General features: G+C 48.9%; 1 protein-coding gene across 1 annotated transcript in view; it reads left to right on the top strand.

Annotated features, from left to right (window-relative positions):
• Window positions 1-19,791, top strand: part of CFAP77 (cilia and flagella associated protein 77) — a 59,596-nt gene that overhangs the window by 26,846 nt on the left and 12,959 nt on the right. The window contains exons 2-3 of the mRNA XM_075260288.1: window positions 7,967-8,066; window positions 8,557-8,779. Coding sequence (XP_075116389.1) covers window positions 7,967-8,066; window positions 8,557-8,779 — 323 coding nt within the window. The remainder of the gene's footprint in view (window positions 1-7,966; window positions 8,067-8,556; window positions 8,780-19,791) is intronic.

The raw sequence follows: 19,791 nt of genomic DNA, 5'->3' as shown, positions 1-19,791 counted from the left end.
GTACTCTGCACCTTCCCTCCAGTTTTGCCTGCGCGGCCCTGACTTAGTCTGCACAAGCTCTTGAACCGCATTGACCCGCAGACTCCTCTGGAGATTACTCATTGTAGATCTTACACGTCAGCGGCTCGGGGAATCGCACCTAAGGTAAAATGCTGCAGACTTACACCTGCACCTGCAGCAACCGCTCTCATGGAGAAGATGGCGGAGGGCGAGGGGCCTGGCCGGGCGCAGTGCACAAGGGATGCAAAGGGTAGGCCCCAGTGCTACATGCATAGACACCGTATAAATGGCTCATGGGGTGGGGGGCTAGGAAAGATCAGGCCTGCAAAGGCCTCATAGCAGCTCAGTAAATGGAGATCCCTCCTCAGTTACCACTGTAACAAACCCTCAGCTGTGCATAGTATTGCCACCTCTAGATATAAACCAGAATGTTCCCAAGTCCCCCTCGGCCCTATAGGAATCGTCGCCTGTTACAGGACCTGGCGGTGAGCAGTCTGCGCGTGAAAGGATCAGAGCCGAGCGGAGACGACGGAACAAAGGAAATGATAGAGAATATTTATGGGCGTTTATCCGCTGACACGAAGAGACGCAACGACTGAAATTAAACGAGAAATGCAATTACACAGCGAAGTATCAAAGACTAATACGGGGAAGGTCTGCGCCGCGTACTGGGTACACATGTAACCGAAATCTCATTATGTACTGCTTAAAGGGAAACTGTCAGCAGGAAGGGCTCCTGAGAGATGACAGATTCACCCCTCCCACCTGGCGACATAGAAGCGGGATCCTTGTCCAGTTTAGGAGGCAGAACGATGTGACCCCCCCTTGTTGCTATGCTAATAGACTTGTAGAGGCGGGGCTTAAACGGATGGGGGTTTCTGATTCCAACTCTGGGCCTTTATTATGGACATTCCCTCGAATTCCTGCTCAGTCAGCGTATGCATAGGGGCGTATGCAGGGAGGGGGCATATAGTAGGGAGGGGGCATATAGCGTGGTGACCCTACCCCCTCCTCACCCACACTATATGTACTGCAACCCTGCATGTCCCACACACTATAGCGGTAAGATTCTCTGATTTGAGGTGCGGTGTGATGGATTCCTCAGTGCACTGTTCCAAATGTAAGGCCACCCAGCTTTCCTAGGCCCCTGACCTCCCATAGCACCATGAACAATTGCCGCTCAGGAGCCTTGGAAAGCTAGGTGACCCCAAATCTCTCCTCCTCTGTCCCATCTCCAGCCAGCGCGACGTCTGCGTTTCTGTCAGTCGGCAGGGCTACATGCGCTCTTTCCCTGCAGGGGCCACTGGAGACCGGAGCGTCTTAGAATCACAATTTCGAACCCAGTAAAGTTTACAGCTGGAAAAACGGCGCTTGGTAATGTGCGCGGCTCATGGCGGCATCAAAGAGGCCTCCGCTGTCATCGGGATTCATAAACCGTCCTTGTGTGTCACATCATTTTATAAGCACCACGCCGTCGCGATCCGCCTCGTCACTTATTTCTCCAAAATTTTAACATTTTTGTAAATTTCTTCTTCTACTGGAGGATAAACACAAAGCGTGGCTGTGCCCCCCCTGCTGTGGCGTCGGCGGTGGCGCGGCCCCTCATTTGCAGTAGTGTAGCGTCTGCGGGACTTACCCAGACACCGGCACACATGCTCCCAATTAGCTGCGACTCTTAATTTAAATGCCTCATAAATTATCTCCTGTGCACGAGGATTATCGCCTCATAATGCCGCATAGCATCCAATAAATAGCGCCGCACCGGCGGGGGCCGCCGCCACTCACATCGCCATCACACCCCCAAACATCGATCATTTTCAGAAATTTCAAGAACTTTTTTTTCATAAAAGCAAAATTTTTAATTTTTTAAAATTATTTTTGCCACAGCTTCAGGGAAAGCTGGGTGACTGTATTCGGTTCTTTCTTGCCTAAGGTTTTAATGTTACGTTGAAACATGGCGAATTTGTCCTTTTGGGTCACCGTCATGGTGGGCGTTTAATGGCGGCCATATTTGTTGTCACCCAGCTTTCCAAGAGACGATTATGATACTGTAATGGTCCAGGCTGGCCAAAGGGGAAGAAATCCAATAGTGGCCCCTGAGTAAGTGATAGGGGGCCTGTCAGAAAGCTGGCGGGGGCAAACATTGTGACTTCTTTACATAATTAGGAATGGTTGCTCTTCGGTGTCTGGAAAAGCTGGGTCCCATGTGGCCATATTGGTGCTCACCCTGCTTTCCCAGAATTGGATACATTACGCCTTCTACTAGTTATAGCGGTGTATTGGAAAGGGTTAATTTTGCTCCCCTTCACTTCTCGCTTTGTTAGCCGCCGGTGCAGGAGATGCAATATCGACTATATCAGTTGTCACCCAGCTTTCCCAGGAACAGATTTTTTTTCCCCCTTGTTTTTATATTTGAGGATTTTTTTTGTCTTCCATCCGTTCTCAGCGGGTCGTCCATCCCAGGATTCGCCATTACCGTCCCCTGCACTGAGCTAATGATGGCGTCAGATGTCGGTGGGCTCTCCGGGGACGGCGGCGGCGCAGATGTGACAACGTGTAAGTGGCCTAAACATTATGAATTGTTTCCAAACTGCAGGCCCAGCCCAGATAATGTCACCCCTGCCTAGACGTGTCAAAGGGCAGGACCGAACAAGCTTGTAAAACCGCAGGACCCGCCCCGGCAACTGACAGTGACAGAACGGCGGCGGCTGCGCTCGCTCATTAGGAGGCTGAATGGGGGGTGGGCGGAGACGGGGACATAAGGTTAATGACGTGCACGTTATTGTCACCGCTCAGGGCTTATCCTTCTAATACAATTATCCATTGGCAGCCATGATGGCGGACCATCAGATTGACGACCGTCCATGTCCGTAACCCGTGACCAACATGGAAATGAAAATCGCCAAATAGTCGTCGGGATGTAACGTACACACGGTATATAGCAAAGGCAATCCTTCACAAGTTAGTAACCAATATGGCCACCACTTCAGCTTTCCCAAGCTCCTGAAAAGCAAATGTACATGTCTGCAATAGTTGGGCGGTCGCCGCGATGTCAGCCAAGACGTAACTGCTGTATGTGGTATGTGCCGTTTTGTCTTGGCGCCATCTTTCAGCTGACCGCAGTGTGGTACTATAGGGGTCCTGTTGAGAGCGGTATTGTTTGTCGTCTGTTACCTTTTTGGTTGGCGACCTCTCCGGCGCCACGTTATCCGCGCTTGCGTAGTTTTGATACTTTGCAGGCGTCTTCCTTGTAGGGGATCGCTCAGGAGTTCGTCTTAAGCCGCGTTTTAATAAGACAATATGGCAGCTCCAAATTATTTAAAGCTTCTTAGTAAAGGATTAGAGTTGATTTCTTTGGGGACCGGCAGAGGTGCGGCGGCGCTCCCCAGAGCTTCGCGTTTTATCGAATCTGCATCCGTCTCAGTGCAAAGGCAAAACTATAATTGAGAGCAGATTACGAGGATGTGCCGGGCTGGGGATGCGGTTTAGGGCGGCCCGGACAGGTGTCCTACAAAGGACAACAAATGGCACGGATTAATTGTCACCTGTGTGGGCCGGGAGGGGGAGGGGCTGAGCACATTGTACTCTGACAGGGGGCTTCATAGGGAAAGCGTGTGTGATAGGGATCAAGAAATCCCATTATACATCCTAGGAAAGCTGGGTGGCAGCCATGACTTATCCAGTGGGTATATGTGGGTGTCATGGCCTGGCAAGTCGGATATGTAATTAGACTGTAGCAGGGATGTAAGACTAGGACATCTTGCCTTTCCGGGGTCTGGGAAAGCTGGATGACAACCTAGGCTCCACCATAAACTCAGGTCCTTGAGTCATTCTCTTAGAGGGAAAACAATTTGCCTTGTCTTCTGCTGGGTGAAGCACTGAGATGTATAATGGAGCAGAGTTGTCATTCAGGAATCTAGGAAAGCTGGGTGAAGGTATGAATGGTGGTGATATGATGTCGCTGACAACTGTGACCAAAGTTTTAACGGTCACCCAGCTTTCCAAGTTCCTGAATGGCAAAGCTACCTATAGCAATATATTCTCTAGAAGCCTGACTGCTAAGCTGGGAAAGCTGGGTGGTAAGTCCTGTGCCGTCTTATTGCTTCCTGTCCATCCTTCCCTGGAAAGAGAGCAATTCTGTTACTGTGTTTTTGTAAGTAAAGTTAATTGAAGAAGACTCCACCCCTGCTTGCTATTCACAATTCTTATTGGTCCTAATATATAACATTAGTGCAGGAAGAGGCGGGGCATGTAACAATAACCAATCAGAATCCAGCTTCTTGTTTGCAATGTGCAAAAAAAAATGTAAGGCCTCAAAATGAGACTTAAAGGGGAACTCCATCGTTGGATGCCATGGTGTGTGATGGGGAGATAATCGTGTCGGCCTGCTAATTGCCAAAATTAAAATGACCGCGTGACCCCCCTAATGGGCAAGGTAAAGGTGTTACTGGGTGTGGCCACATGGTCCTTTTCAGCCAATCAGAGCCCGGAGTTTGGGGTGATCTATTCAGAGGGTCAGTAGCCCCCACAGTTGATGATTCTGTATACTACGTGTCCCCCCGCCCACCTGTCAGCGCCCTGTGAGTTACGGCCCCTCCTGCGCCTTCCTTGTCGGCTCCTCATTGTTTTCTTGGAGTCATCAAACTTCAGGCTAAGTGGGAAATAAATCTCCTCGTCTCGTACGCCGCAGTCACATCATGTAAATGCAAATGAATTCCAGCTGCTGGGGAGAGGGGGCGCCAAGGAGGCTCAGACCTGCACCTCTCTATGGAAACTGCAGCACCAAACACGGGGGCCATATTGGTCCCCCCAAAAAATTTCTGTTCCCTTTAAGTAGAACCAAATAACTTGTCAACCACTTGCCATAAGAGGGCGACACAGATTCTTATATTGGTCATTTACTTCTTTCTGGAGAGAGTTGGCCCCTTTAAGAAAATTTAAAGGGCACCCCCACTTTTTCTCTTAAATTTTGGATACATTTTCAGTATTTGATATGAATGTTGCGGTTTCCATTTACGTGAGCTCTTTGGAGTCGGATACTTATAATATTTGCCCCCCCCCGCGGTGTGTTTTACAGTCGGAGGCCCCAGCGTACGGAATGAATATGGTGATGATTAAATAAAGCCGCCGTCCGTCCGTCCCAGCCCGATAATAAGAATCCTCCGCATCATTTACATAAAAATGACTCTACGCAATCTCCGCTAGATTCTCCGTCCGGGCGCCATAAACAACAAATCTAAGTAGGCCGCCATTTATTCACATAGTGGGGTCATAAAAAGGAAGGAAATAGGGCCGGGCTGGGAGAGGGAGCGGGGGGCTGCTTGTAATTAGAGCAGAGGGGCCGAGGCGCGAGGTAGGAGGCGCGGGTGACATCGTAACCAGGTTTAATGAAGCCGTAGATGGAGGGAGACAGCTGTCAGCCTGCTCTGTATTCAGGGGATTAACCGTATACCGTACAGCGTAGGGCCAGACCTGTGCGGGACAGGTTTGTTTTTGGTCATACGAGGTTTGCAAATTCTTCGTTGTTTAGTCCAACAAAATATATTATACAGCTTTGTCACTCAGGACCCCTGGAAAACTTTTTGAGAATTTGACAGACAACTCCAGAAATTTTTTTTAATATTTAATTTTTGGCCCTCAGCCCCACTATGAATCTGTATGGGCCACCCTTGGGAGGAAGCCCTCCATATACACCATGTACTGATCTATGGCCGTGGCATCTTCAGATCTGTATTATACAGACTTGGCACATTCTCATTTTTAAGTGGTTTTTGAATTTTTTTTTATTTTTTTTTTTAAATATTTTGTACAATTTTTTATTTTTCCCCCACCAATATCACAGTGACTTGTGCGTCTCCTCTTCTATGGTGTCCGAGGTGGAATTTTGAGGAAAATCTCAATACCCAATATGAATTATAAATGGGGCCAATCCTCAGACCATGAATGGGCCGGAGTCGAGGGACCGCAGGCTGCAGGTTTGTGAAGTCGCACTCGGTGATCAGCCGCCTCCCTCGATGGTGGAGAACATCAAAGGTTGACATGGAAGTCTTCGGAGGTTCGCTCATTAAACTTCCCCAATCCATTATTAATTCCTCCTCGGATCCGCAGCCCCACAAATCTCCAGCAATTTGGCCACTGAACCATCAACATGAAAGAGCGGTGACGTAGACGAGGGGCGCGACTCCATCCATCCCGTATGGTGGGGGGGACAATGCCAATCCCCTGAAGACCTCACCGAGGAGATGATCGGCAAACACAACAACCAACTGATCTGCTGCTAATCCTGCCCAAATCTCCTCCTCACACAAAGACACTTCATCAGGACTAGATAAAGAGCTGAGCCCCATCACTCTCACCCCCCCCCCCTCCCCTCACCCCCTCCACCCCCCAAACCCTCTGCCTTTGTTTAGAGACTTACAAACACCATTTTTTTTTCTCTAAAATTTAGGGTGGTAAATACCGGGACAGGGAACGTTCTCCTTTCCATTACATTGATCAGGGATTCCAAGAGTGTTTTCTGCCCCCCCTCCCCAGATGTGAAGAACACGGCCTAAATCTGCAGGGCCATTGTCCTCATCCTTTCATCTCATTGTGCGGGGTCTTCACAAAAGTCAGCGAGACAGTCAGCGAAATCCAAAAACTGTGAGAACCCCTCACACCCCTGTACCCAGCGCCCGCTCGTCTCCCCTTCTTCTAGTCTTTATATCTGACTTTATTTTTTATTTTGTTTTCAACTTTTTTTATTTATTTTTAAACTTTTGAACAAATTTTTTTTTCACCATTTTCTGGCCTAAGATGAGATTCATTTCCTTTTTTGGGTCACGAGATATTTTTGATTTCATATATTTTGTATTTTTGTCACCAATGTTTCTTTATTACAATATTTGTGGGTCATGTGTCCCCAAATATGGGTGGGGCTCATTCTCACCAATGATAGGGGTTGCAGTATCCCACAGGTGTAGTGTATACAGTATATCACATGGGGGGACACAGATTATCCTGTAACAGATGAAGCCGCCTTATAATATATCCATATAATATGGGAGAGGAAACGTCATCGGAGCCCGCGGGAAATCTATCAGCAAAGGCAAATTTAATTACCGGAATCTCTGAGGAGTCTGGAAAATATCCATTACTGAGCGAAACCTGCGAAACAAACCGCACAGCAAGGAAGACCTGAAGATAAGCCGTATCCACCGGCAACTTATCACCAGAAACAGCGCCGTATAGCACCCCCCGGAGGAACACTAATGCCTAACAAAAATACTTACCACTCATAACTACACTACCCAGAGACAACTACAGGGGGCGCTATTATAGTAGTTATATTCTTGTACATAGGAGGTAGTATTATAGTAGTTATATTCTTGTACATAGGAGCAGTATTATAGTAGTTATATTCTTGTACATAGGACGTAGTATTATAGTAGTTATATTCTTGTACATAGGAGTAGTATTATAGTAGTTATATTCTTGTACATAGGAGTAGTATTATAGTAGTTATATTCTTGTACATAGGAGTAGTATTATAGTAGTTATATTCTTGTACATAGGAGGTAGTATTATAGTAGTTATATTCTTGTACATAGGAGTAGTATTATAGTAGTTATATTCTTGTACATAGGAGTAGTATTATAGTAGTTATATTCGTGTACATAGGAGTAGTATTATAGTAGTTTTATTCTTGTACATGGGGGCAGTATTACTGGATCTTTGATTTGCTCTAGTTTTTCACTTTCCTATTTCTCTCCTTCATTGTTTGTCAGCCAGTAATGGTGTCCTTGTAGTTGTCATTTCCCTTCCCCCGCTCCTCATATATCTGGCTCCATAGATGTGTTTGCGCATTACTATAGCATGGATGTTTTTTTGTTATTTTAATCATTTTTGCTTTCTGTGACATTTCCTGTGATATTTTTTCTCAGTGTGATGTGACTTATAATTTGTATTCTGATTTTCTTTCTTTTAGGCAGAACTTGGACAGACCAGACGTCGGTGTTACTCTCTCCCGGGTCCAGACTTCACATATGGTCAGAGCAGTTTCCTGCGAGAGGGCGGCGTGGCAGAAGGTGAGCGGGCACTGCGGTGATGAGGAGGGTGTCGGTGATCTCAAGGCTTCGCCTTTCTGCAACTTTTACCTAAATAATAATGCAGAACATTGACAGTACGGTGTAACAGTCTGTGATAGTCGGGGAGAAGTGTACAGAGCGATTATCCTGGGTGTCATGGCCAACTATCTCAGTAAGGAGGCCAAAACTGACCCTGATGTTACACATGGATGGATGGATAGATAGACAGACAGATAGACAGATAGACAGACACACACTGCTCTGCTGAGACAAAGCTATAAGGTCTATAGAGGTAGTAGCACCACTCAGCCCTGGCGTCTCAGGGATACAACAGGTTCCCCTTATATAACTCAGCAGTGCTATATATGGTACAGGGTGGGACTGTTCTATAAGCTAGTGCACTATCATGGTGGTAGTGTGGCTGTATATGGCGGTGTGCTACAGTACATCATTTATAACGTGCGCCCCTTATCCTCTCCTCTATGAGCAGCCATCGGTCACTGGCAGTCGGTGGAGGCGCGGGCTCATCAGAGGAAGCTGGAGAGTAATTTTGTAGCCTTAAACCGGGAAGCGGTGAAATCCGGACTGGTCACGGCGGCCGAACATCAAGCCTTCCGCAACACCCACAAGATCTGGCGCCCCGTTAATGAAGGACGGCTCAAACCGCGCAGTCTGCGGCTGCCACAGGACATGACTTACGGTATCAGCACCAGGTGAGAGTAAGAATTTGTGACGTTACATACCGCCATATTGTATCACATCATAGTGCTTATGTCATATTATATAGGGAGTCTTCTTTCTTCTCCCATAGTCCCCTGCAGCACCCTATACGATGGGGGGATATATCGCTCTGTTCATCCAGTTCTCCTGTTTCAGGTTGTGCAGACAGGATGGAAGGAGAGATTTTATGCATCAGATAGACAGACCATTCAGGGTTTATGGAAAGCTGGGTGATAACTCTGGTACTGGCTGCCATTAGTTTTCTGTATAGAAGACATTGCACAGAAGTGACAGACACAAATGTTCAGTGATGGATTTTTGTAATCTTAAAGGGGAAGTTTGTAGAGGCGGCACAAACTGTACAATGAGATTGTGTTTCTTTAAGTGAAAGTTTTATGAAGTTGTTTGTATGAGAGTTTCTGAGTCTGCCGCTCTCGGCAGGGCATCGTGTTCACACTGTCCTTAGTACGCCATTAGGGATAGTAAACGTGCGCCTCTTTATCCCCTGCCGATCCTATCGCGTCTCGTGGGTAGGAGGCCTTTTAAAAGCTTCAGAGCGAAACGGCGGCCCCAGGATCCAACCCAGCAAAGTGCCTCACTCCTGCCGATCCCTGAATCGTCTCCTCACCCCCATAGATACATCTGTAGGATCCGTGGGGTCGCTGCCCCCCGAGCACCTGGCATTAAGACCATTTTGTCTGCACTTTAGATAAGAGCCCATGAAGGTGGCCTGTGATTCCCGTGGGGCGGGGGGGCTGAAGACGTCGCCGAGAATCCTAAGTTCTATTTGTTAACAGTTTATCAGAGTTGGAACAACATTGTGTCCAGGTGTGAGCGGCGAGAGGTCAGGACGGGGCGTCTGCAGGGAAAACCTCAGCAAAGTGCGAGTATAGAGACGGCCAGGCTGCGCCATATATCACCGATAACCTGCCAGATATTTGGGGGGATAACTAGACATATAGGGAAATGTTAGGTAATGGGAAATCCTATTTGGCCCTGTTCATAATAGGGCCGTAACACCTGAACATCCTCCCCGCAGTTCTAATGGTCTGGACCACAACTACTATGTAAGCTTATGGTGATCTGGTTGGGGCCTTATAACTGTATGGTAGGGATGGGGTCTTCATATAGGGTCTATTCACCTTAGTCATATCTGTCAATTTCAGACCAAGCCGTAAACACGTGTTATATGGCCGCGTCTTCAGCCGAAAGAGCTGACTGTGCATGTCCGTCGGCCATTTTCCTGTGGCCGAACGGACGCTTGTGTAAGATGCCGCAGGAATCTGGCCGACAAACATGCGCAGTTGGCTCTTTCAGCTGAAGACATGGCCGATAACAAGGCGAAAAAGCAGTCGGGAGAATATGGAGGCATCACTGGAAAGTCTTTGGACAGCACCGGGGATGACCCCTGAACTTTCTGAAGACTCCTTTGCATACAGCAGACATAATAACACCAGAATGGCGGAATAGCCTTTTAGGATATTCTGACATGGTCTTAATTCGATAAGGGTTTCTAATGATAGAATCCCTTTAAGTCATCACTTTTTAAGCCTGGAAAACCCCTTTAACAACGGGCTTTTCTATGATTAGAAAAACATGGCTTCTTCCTTATAAAACCAGCGCCACACCTCTCCACAGGTTGTACCTGGTATCACAGCTCAGTCCCGTTCAGTTAAGAGAGCTCAGCTGCAATACCAGACTCTACCTGCGGACAGGGGTGGCGCTGTTTCTGGAAGAAGGCTGCCAGTTTTTTCTATAATCTTGTATCTCTAGACTTTTTGTGGCTCTCCAGGTAAGTAGAGGGTTAAGACGCCGGAGGCATCTTGACAAGGGCCGGGCTGTAAGATGAGGAGTGAGGAGGCGGCGGCCACTAAATGGGGCTCTGCACATGCAAATTGAATGGATTTTAAAATGGTATTTAATGACAATTTTCATCGCCGACATTAACATTAATTGCAGCCAAATGAATCTGTTCCATTACTCCGCGGTTAGATGCAAACAGCCCGGCCATAAAGCTTCATCATGATCAGCCCCGAGCCGCTGCCATGTGACAGCACCGCGCCGCAAAGTGCCGGCAAAGAGGCCTTTTATGGATCCAAAGTATCCCCTGAGCCGACCCAAATCAGCATCAATTCTGCTTTATTCCCCCATAAATGGAGGTTAAATCGCTGTAAGAGATGACGGCACGGCCTGGATGAACGGCGCCCAACATGGCGGTCACTCAGTCCCAGAAAAATGACCGTGTCATCCGATATAAGAAGGATGGAGGCCATAAAGGACGGGGGCCATGAAGCAAACCTGTATAAGGCCAGGGCAAAGGAGGGGAGGCCCAGGGCAGAGGGACCCGTCTGCCTCCCCAGTCCATGGAGGAATCCTGCCCAGGAAGGGTTATAAGGGGCCCCACAGCAGAGGTCAGACGGGGCCCGTTGTTCCGTCCTATCTGCACAAGCATAGGTTTCTCATTGGGTTTTCTTGTTGATTGTTGCCACCTAGTGGTAAAGATGATATGAACACCCAGAGCGGGCCCCCTCCCCTAGGACCCGAAGCAGATGGTATAATACAGCAGATATTGGGAAATGACTTTGCACCAGTAGGTGGCGCTGTCTTGCATTACTTGCTGTTCTGGTCCCGCCCATGAGGTTCTGCAGCAGCTCCGGTCTTATACAGACACCTCTGACATTTTTTGCTTCCAAAAAGGTTTTGCAAAATGTTGCTGGGGAGCGGCCATGTTTGTAGAGGCGCAGGTAGGTCACCGGTAGATTGAGTTTCTCTAATGGGATAGTCAGAAGCTTTCACCTGCCATAGGTTGTGAAACTACAACTCCCAGCATGCACTCTCACTCAGAAGGGAATGAAGCATGCTGGGAGTTGTAGTTTCACAACTGCTGGAGGGCCAAAGGTTACCAACCCTGATGTGTCATGTGCAGGGTTAACAGGGTACAGGATACGAAGAAATACTGTTGTGGAGCCCATAGGCCAAACTCCGGGGGACGCACAGTGTGGGGTCCTTCATGAGCATCTAAGGGTCACCCGGTAGTTAACCCTTCATGTACAGCCTGGGTTTTCTTTTAGGTCCATTTCATAAATTACAGATAGGAAGGACACCATTTCTGCAGCCACCACTAGGGGGAGCTCAGTGCGCTCAGACATTAGTGGGGCAGTGTAAATCGGTCTGCAGTGAGCTCCCCCTAGTGGTGGCTGCAGGGAGACCGACATAAGAGAGGCCGCTGATGTATGTAAGATGTGTCGCAGGGGCCCCCCCTTATTGGGACTTGCTGGTGTAACATGTGGCTCTGGGCGCTGTTATGGGGCCCCCGCCTACCTGTACCAATACCACTCCACCTGTGCTAGTCACTGACTGGCTGCATACAGGGCAGGTCTGCTGGGATTTGTAGTTCCTCAGCTGCGTTACCTGCGTGTTACATTCTTGTTAATCTGCTGTCGGTGCGGCGGTAAGCGTTAATGATGTGGCGGCAGCGCGGCTGTCACTCAGGATCCGGCGTCCTCACATGTCACTGATATCTGAAGCTGTCAGTCCCATCCTGTAGACACGACGGGAAAAAGCACAATCCTGAGTGACAGATTTATCCCAGACATTCGGGAGTCTAATCTGCTGCTTCCTGCGCAGCGGGTGACGTCACTGAGGGTACGATCACCCCCATCATCACATTAGCAGTGCGGTATGATAAATGTACCCCATCAATGAGTGTGTCCCCCAATCTGTGTGTACTGACCCTTATATCATAGTCAGGGGTCAGCATGGACACTGTGACCAGTCAGTGACTACCCCATATACACAAGCTGTGCTGTCCTGTGTGTACTGACCCTTATAGCATAGTCCGCAGTTTTTCAGCAGTTTGCTTTACAGCAGCTCTTGTGTAGGACCGGACCGGTCAGGCCAGCCTTCTTCCACATACATCAGTGATCCCTGGCCGCCTGTGGCCACTACCTATGGAGAACCCCCCCATGTGACCGGCTCTGTGATATCGATGCTCTGACCCGGTTGTCACCATCACACTTTGGCACTTGTCACGGTTGTCAGTTCCCGCCACTTGGCCATATATGACATCAGCGTGATGTGCAGACTGCTCTCCTGCTGCCTGTTATATCCCACCTCTGAGAGGCGCCATTGTCACCTGAACATCCATAGCACTGATTTGTCAGTGGTTTTAATGTTCTGGCTGGTCAGTGTGCACACTTACCTGACCGGTAGGTCCGCGGCTCACTGACCATCCTAGGCCATGGAGTAATCTCAGACTATCAGGATTTCTGGACCACCAGCCTTGGGTTGTACCTTTACGATATGAACGGCTAGGCCTCAGCACAGGAGGGGTTAACCCCGGCAGGTTGCTCTAACCTCCTTTTCTCCCGTTGTTCTCCTCCTCCTTCTCCTGCTCAGGACGTCTTGGCTGCGTCTTCCAGGCCGCTTTGTTGTACAGTCATAAAAAGGCCATTTTTCATGTGCGGCGCCCCCTCCCCGCTCCTCTCCATCAGACATAGATTTATTCTCTCCCTGATGCCTGTGGCATCCACAACTGGGGAGGGGTCATGGGAGACGCTGATGGGACAATAATGGATACGTTGCAGGGTTCCCCAGGGCTTTGTCCGGCCGGGTATCCTATCCATCAGCCAACAGAACCCATGCCAAGGTCAGCACTAACGAGGCAGTGCCAGCGTCCCCGGGGCCCCTGGGGAGCGGCCAATCAGCAGCCTGGAATTCTGTCTGTAACGTCTGAGCCGTACAAGGTCTGGCTGCGGCAGGTGGGAGGCGGCACCAGAGAAGCAGCCGCCGCCGCATTCCCTCCATGTACCTGCTAGGCCTTCACCTTGGTATGAAGCGGAGGGTTACACGTGGCGCTCACAAGGGCTGTAGCGTATTCTCCATGCTGGTGATGTCAGATTCATTGGTCACATGGTACAGCAGCAGCTCAGTCCCATTCAAGTGAAAGGGCTGAGCTCCAATGCCAAGCACAACCACTACAATATGTACGGCGCTGTGGGGTCTGCGTACACCACTATAGAGGTAAATGACTGCTATAACCACTAGGGGGAGCTCATACAGGCCTACTGTATAAAGGGAGTGGGGCACATTCATGAGGCCTCGTGTTTTCAGTGCCAGTCTGCGCATCCCCTGCACCGGCCGAGGGTGCACCATGTATAGGAGGGGGCAAATAACACAATGTGCTTAAGACCTGAAACCATATAAAGCTTCCTCAATGATACTGTGCACATTTATATGCAGTGAGCGCCCCCCAGAGGTGACAGCAGGTAACCAGAATATAACTCTATAGCAGTGCTCTCCAGTGAATAAAACCAATATGAGTCCAGTCCTCCTTGCCCAGAAGCAGCAACAATTGTGCCCCCTGTGGGAAAGACCCCGTAACATCTCTCACTAAATACTCTGCAACGTTTCACTGGCTAGGATTTAATAAACGATATCAGAGAAAGACCAGGAGGGGGCAGCACTGTGTATAATACCTGGAGCGGTGTAGAATAAGTAATGTAATGTATGTACACAGTGACTGTACCAGCAGAATAGTGAGCGCAGCTCTGGAGTATAATACAGGATAAGTAATGTAATGTATGTACACAGTGACTGTACCAGCAGAATAGTGAGCGCAGCTCTGGAGTATAATACAGGATAAGTAATGTAATGTATGTACACAGTGACTGTACCAGCAGAATAGTGAGCACAGCTCTGGAGTATAATACAGGATAAGTAATGTAATGTATGTACACAGTGACTGCACCAGCAGAATAGTGAGCACAGCTCTGGAGTATAATACAGGATAAGTAATGTAATGTATGTACACAGTGACTGCACCAGCAGAATAGTGAGCGCAGCTCTGGAGTATAATACAGGATAAGTAATGTAATGTATGTACACAGTGACTGCACCAGCAGAATAGTGAGCGCAGCTCTGGAGTATAATACAGGATATAACTCAGGAACACTAGTACTATGAATGTATATAGTGACTGTACATTGTGTGTATATACATATACACATCTCCCTATGCTGTAGGATGGTTGCTGCTGTCAGTGTTAGCTCTGGAATAACCTGTAGGGGGCACTTGTATATTTATACTTCTAATCTTCCATTACATGGCCATAGACATATAATCCGACCGTTCTTCATCCGCAGCAGCCGTATCAGGGGAACCATCTCCCCTACAGTCCTCCTATATCTATGAGCCGCGTGTCTCCAGCCCCCTCCCCTCCCTTACAGCCGCCATGTCTTGTACTTATTTGGGTAGGACACTAATTGGCGGCAGCGCGGGGGAAATTCTCGGTAAATTGCCGGTGACCTTTCCGCACAGATTTAGCATCAGAACTAAACTCGTCTTCTCCGCCGTCATTAGGCTTCTTTATGCAGGAACAATTAACACAATCCTCCTCAGAGCAGCGCTCGCCCCATGAAAGCCCAGTGGCCTCTTTACTAATTAGCCGCAGCCGCCGCCATGAATACGGATCAGCGCTCCGCTCGCTCTCCTTGGCTCAGTCTGTGTTGCAGCCGACAGATCCTCCGGCCAAGGGGGAACAATTATAGGACGGGCCGGAGCGGCCGGTATCGGGGCTGTCCTGCTATGTGGCAGTATTCCTGCGGGTATTGTGGGGGTGGGACGCTTCTGTAAGGAGACTGGTGGACACGAGGACCGCATCGGGCCACAGAGTCTCCGTCACAGTGAACTTTAAAAATCGATGGAGAAAAAAAGTCCAACTTTTTCGTCTGCTACTTCCGTTAAAGAGAACAGATGTCTGACTGACCCCGTTACAGAGTATTGGGTCTGTCAGGCTCCGTTCATGTTCACTGTTTTAGCAGTCTGTATGTCTGTTGTTCTGATCCTTCAATGGACCAGAACAATAGAAACCCCAATGGCAGTGTGACCTGAGCAAAGCCATAGATATACAATACTGTAGGTCTGTGTACAAAAGTTACCCTGTCAGTACGGACTGTATACAAGGTATGTATGAGGTACGCTGCCCCCTACTGGTCACTCAGCCGAGGCCGTATAATAGACTCCTGGCCGTTGTAGTGCACAAATTGTATATTATGTGTTATGGACAATGATGATGCTGTTGAGAAGGTCTCTAGTGGCTGCTGCTGGTACTATAGAGTCACAAAACCCCTAACTATACATATATTCTTACTTACACACTATACATTACACACCGTACATGCATATATACATAACTACACACTATACATACTTTCATACATACTTACACATTATACATATATACTTACTTACACACTATATACATACATACTTACACACTATACATACATATATACTTACACACTATACATATATACTTACATACACACTATATATACATACATACCTACACACTATACATATATATTTACATACACACTATATATACTTACATGCATACCTATATACATACACACTGTACATTCATATATACATTCATACCTACACACTATACATTCATACCTACACACTATACATACATACTTACACACCATACATGCATATATACTGTACATACTTACATACACACTATATATACATACATACTTACACACGAGTGTTTACACATGTACATATACTCTCACATTATTTGGGTGATATTATCTTCGCACTATATGGCGGTTATATGTGGTCCCTTTATGGAGAATTATATTGGGATACTGTATAGGTGGATGGAACATATTATTTGGCACACTATGGCGGTATTATGTGAGTGGAAACGACTACTACCCATTACAGTGTCAGGTCCTGGCTTGTTGCCTGTGACCTAATTCTCTGTAATCCGCCCCTGGTCAGTCGTCCTACACCTCTTACCCCCCACACAGGCCTGTACTACAGATCATACGAATCCCTGCCGTGGCCCGTCCCGTCACCCGGTATATTGAGGTGTGTGGCGGCTTTTCACAGACGGGGTTAATAAAATCTCAATAAAGAGTCATCGGAGCGGAGTATTAGGTGAGCACAGCGTTGTGTGGCCTGCGGTGTCACATGGACGACTGTAATCAGACTAGAAAGAGGACCGACAGGGAATTTGTACCAAGGAGGAAAAATCCTGACTTGGCCGCGACACGTCAAACTAGACTTTTAATTCTGTCACTTTGTAGGGTCTGGCAGGTGACCCCCTCCCCCATGTCATGAGTGTGCCGCCACCCCCTCCCCCGTATGCATATATAGATATTGTAATGTTACTTTAACAAAACAGCTGTCTGCAGCGCGGGCTTATCAAGAGCTAAATAAGGGCCGCGCCATGAGCCGAATCGCGCTGAAAAGGCCTCAGTGCTGTCATTGATTTCTTCGCAAGAAAAAAATTGCCTCTGGCTACTGAACCGAATTAGTAGTCACTGATGACCAATTATTTTTGCCCACAGTGAACGGAGAGGCATACTAAAAATCCAGTTTGTCAGACCCAAGGCTCGCTTCTCAAACAGCTTTCAAGGCGCGCGCTCTCTCTCCTCCCTCTCCAGCCTCTGATGACTCTTCGCCTCTCCGGAACTTTTTCTGTTATTTTTTTTTAATTTTTTTTTATCTGGAAGTTTTAATGAGCTGGCGGATATGATGATGACCTGCCATAAATGGCGCCCCTTCTATCCTCGGCGGAGCTTTATTTGGCAAGGAAGGCGAGCGAACACACAAATCCGAAGTGTCAGCTTTCATACAGGCGCGCGCACAACCCTCGTAAGGAAGGTGTCAGTTTAATGCTTTCTCAGATTATCATTTTCCCACTTTATGGCGGCCCCTGGTGCCTGATACCCTCCCGCGCGCTCCAGATGGATGGCGTCCGATGATTCGGATTTTATGTGTCTAGTCACGGCCTTAACCGTCTCGCTGCAGTCGGGGGAGCCGTGAGATGGCGGCTGTGCTTATTGGACCGGCAGCTGCGGGGTTAAACCTGCACAAGGACGAAGCACAAGGTCCAGGCGGCCAGTGCGGGGTGTGTGATGTGCGATACTTGGATGTGTTGTGGTCCAGGTTAGCAAATCTGGATTTTGTTCTGTATATACAAGTCATGTAAAACTGCCATCCACCACCCATGTGCCCAATTATTACCACAACACAGTGGCATAGCTATAGGGCTGCAGAGGTAGCAGTCACTACCAGGCCCTGGAGCCTGGGGGGCCCTGTCTACAATATAAGACAACACCAGTATTACCATGGTAAGTGGGGGCTTCAGGTTACTGCGCTGCCCCTTCTCCTGATCGCTGGGGGATCCAGGGCTCTGACACGGAAGTATCTAATGGCACAAGCCCTATAATATAGGCCATCCATATTGGATTGGCAGGGGTCTGTCTGCAAACTGGGTGCTGCAGTCACACGCCATAGTCTATAGGACAGAGCTGCGGGACATATAAACACCCCAAGGAACAGCTGATCTGGGGGGTCTCCGCAGTCAGACAGGGTATTAGTTAGTATAAGGTAGATGAGCCCTTTAATAGCCCTTGTATAAAGATTCAGGCTTTTACTACCCAGCCCACATACCGCCATACAGTGTTCTGTTCCGTACCCCACTATTCGCTCTTTTGTTCACCAATGCTGTGTCCCGTACCCTGCCGAGGACACCAGTGTCTAGTGAACGATTGGGATTTTCTTATCTTGTTCTTTTATTGCCAAGTATTCTGTAAAATCTCTGAGTGGACTTGACTTCTTAAACAACCAGGACCAGTGTGGGGCCCCTGTACAGAACCAGTGTGGGGCCCCTGTACAGAACCAGTGTGGGGCCCCTGTGCTGTGCAGCTTATTACAGAGCACCTCTCCCAGTTTCTTTTCTCTTTCCCCACTGATCCAAGGGGTCTCATATTTAGAGTCCTCATCTCTGGGGGGCAATGTCTCTGCCCTTCAGCCCCTACTATAGGCCGATTACATGACCATATCTGTGACCAGAAGGTGAGGGTACTGCTGTTCCAACCCATGAGAGTAGGTAGCCACCAGGGGGCGATACATGGGAGATAGCTGTTTGAGACTTGTCAAACAAGAAGGTGGTGGGCCCCTGCACCATGGCCGTCACCCTTACAGCACAGGGCCCCAGTACCATGGCCATCACCCTTACAGCACAGGGCCCCTGTACCATGGCCGTCACCCTTACAGCACAGGGCCCCAGCACCATGGCCGTCACCCTTACAGCACAGGACTCCAGTACCATGGCCGTCACCCTTACAGCATAGGGCTCCAGTACCATGGCCGTCACCCTTACAGCACAGGGCCCCAGCACCATGGCCGTCACCCTTACAGCATAGGGCTCCAGCACCATGGCCGTCACCCTTACAGCACAGGACTCCAGTACCATGGCCGTCACCCTTACAGCATAGGGCTCCAGCACCATGGCCGTCACCCTTACAGCATAGGACTCCAGTACCATGGCCGTCACCCTTACAGCACAGGACTCCAGTACCATGGCCGTCACCCTTACAGCACAGGACTCCAGTACCATGGCCGTCACCCTTACAGCACAGGACTCCAGTACCATGGCCGTCACCCTTACAGCACAGGGCCCCTGTACCATGGCCGTCACCCTTACAGCACAGGACTCCAGTACCATGGCCGTCACCCTTACAGCACAGGACTCCAGTACCATGGCCGTCACCCTTACAGCACAGGACTCCAGTACCATGGCCGTCACCCTTACAGCATAGGGCTCCAGCACCATGGCCGTCACCCTTACAGCATAGGACTCCAGTACCATGGCCGTCACCCTTACAGCACAGGACTCCAGTACCATGGCCGTCACCCTTACAGCACAGGACTCCAGTACCATGGCCGTCACCCTTACAGCACAGGACTCCAGTACCATGGCCGTCACCCTTACAGCACAGGACTCCAGTACCATGGCCGTCACCCTTACAGCACAGGACTCCAGTACCATGGCCGTCACCCTTACAGCATAGGACTCCAGTACCATGGCCGTCACCCTTACAGCACAGGACTCCAGTACCATGGCCGTCACCCTTACAGCACAGGACCTCTGTCACATGACCGTCGCCCTTACAGCACAGGGCCCCTGTACCATGGCCGT

The sequence above is a fragment of the Leptodactylus fuscus genome, chromosome 11, assembly GCF_031893055.1.
Source record: "Leptodactylus fuscus isolate aLepFus1 chromosome 11, aLepFus1.hap2, whole genome shotgun sequence".
NCBI lineage: Eukaryota > Metazoa > Chordata > Amphibia > Anura > Leptodactylidae > Leptodactylus > Leptodactylus fuscus.
This window is presented reverse-complemented; position numbering and strand designations above follow the sequence as displayed.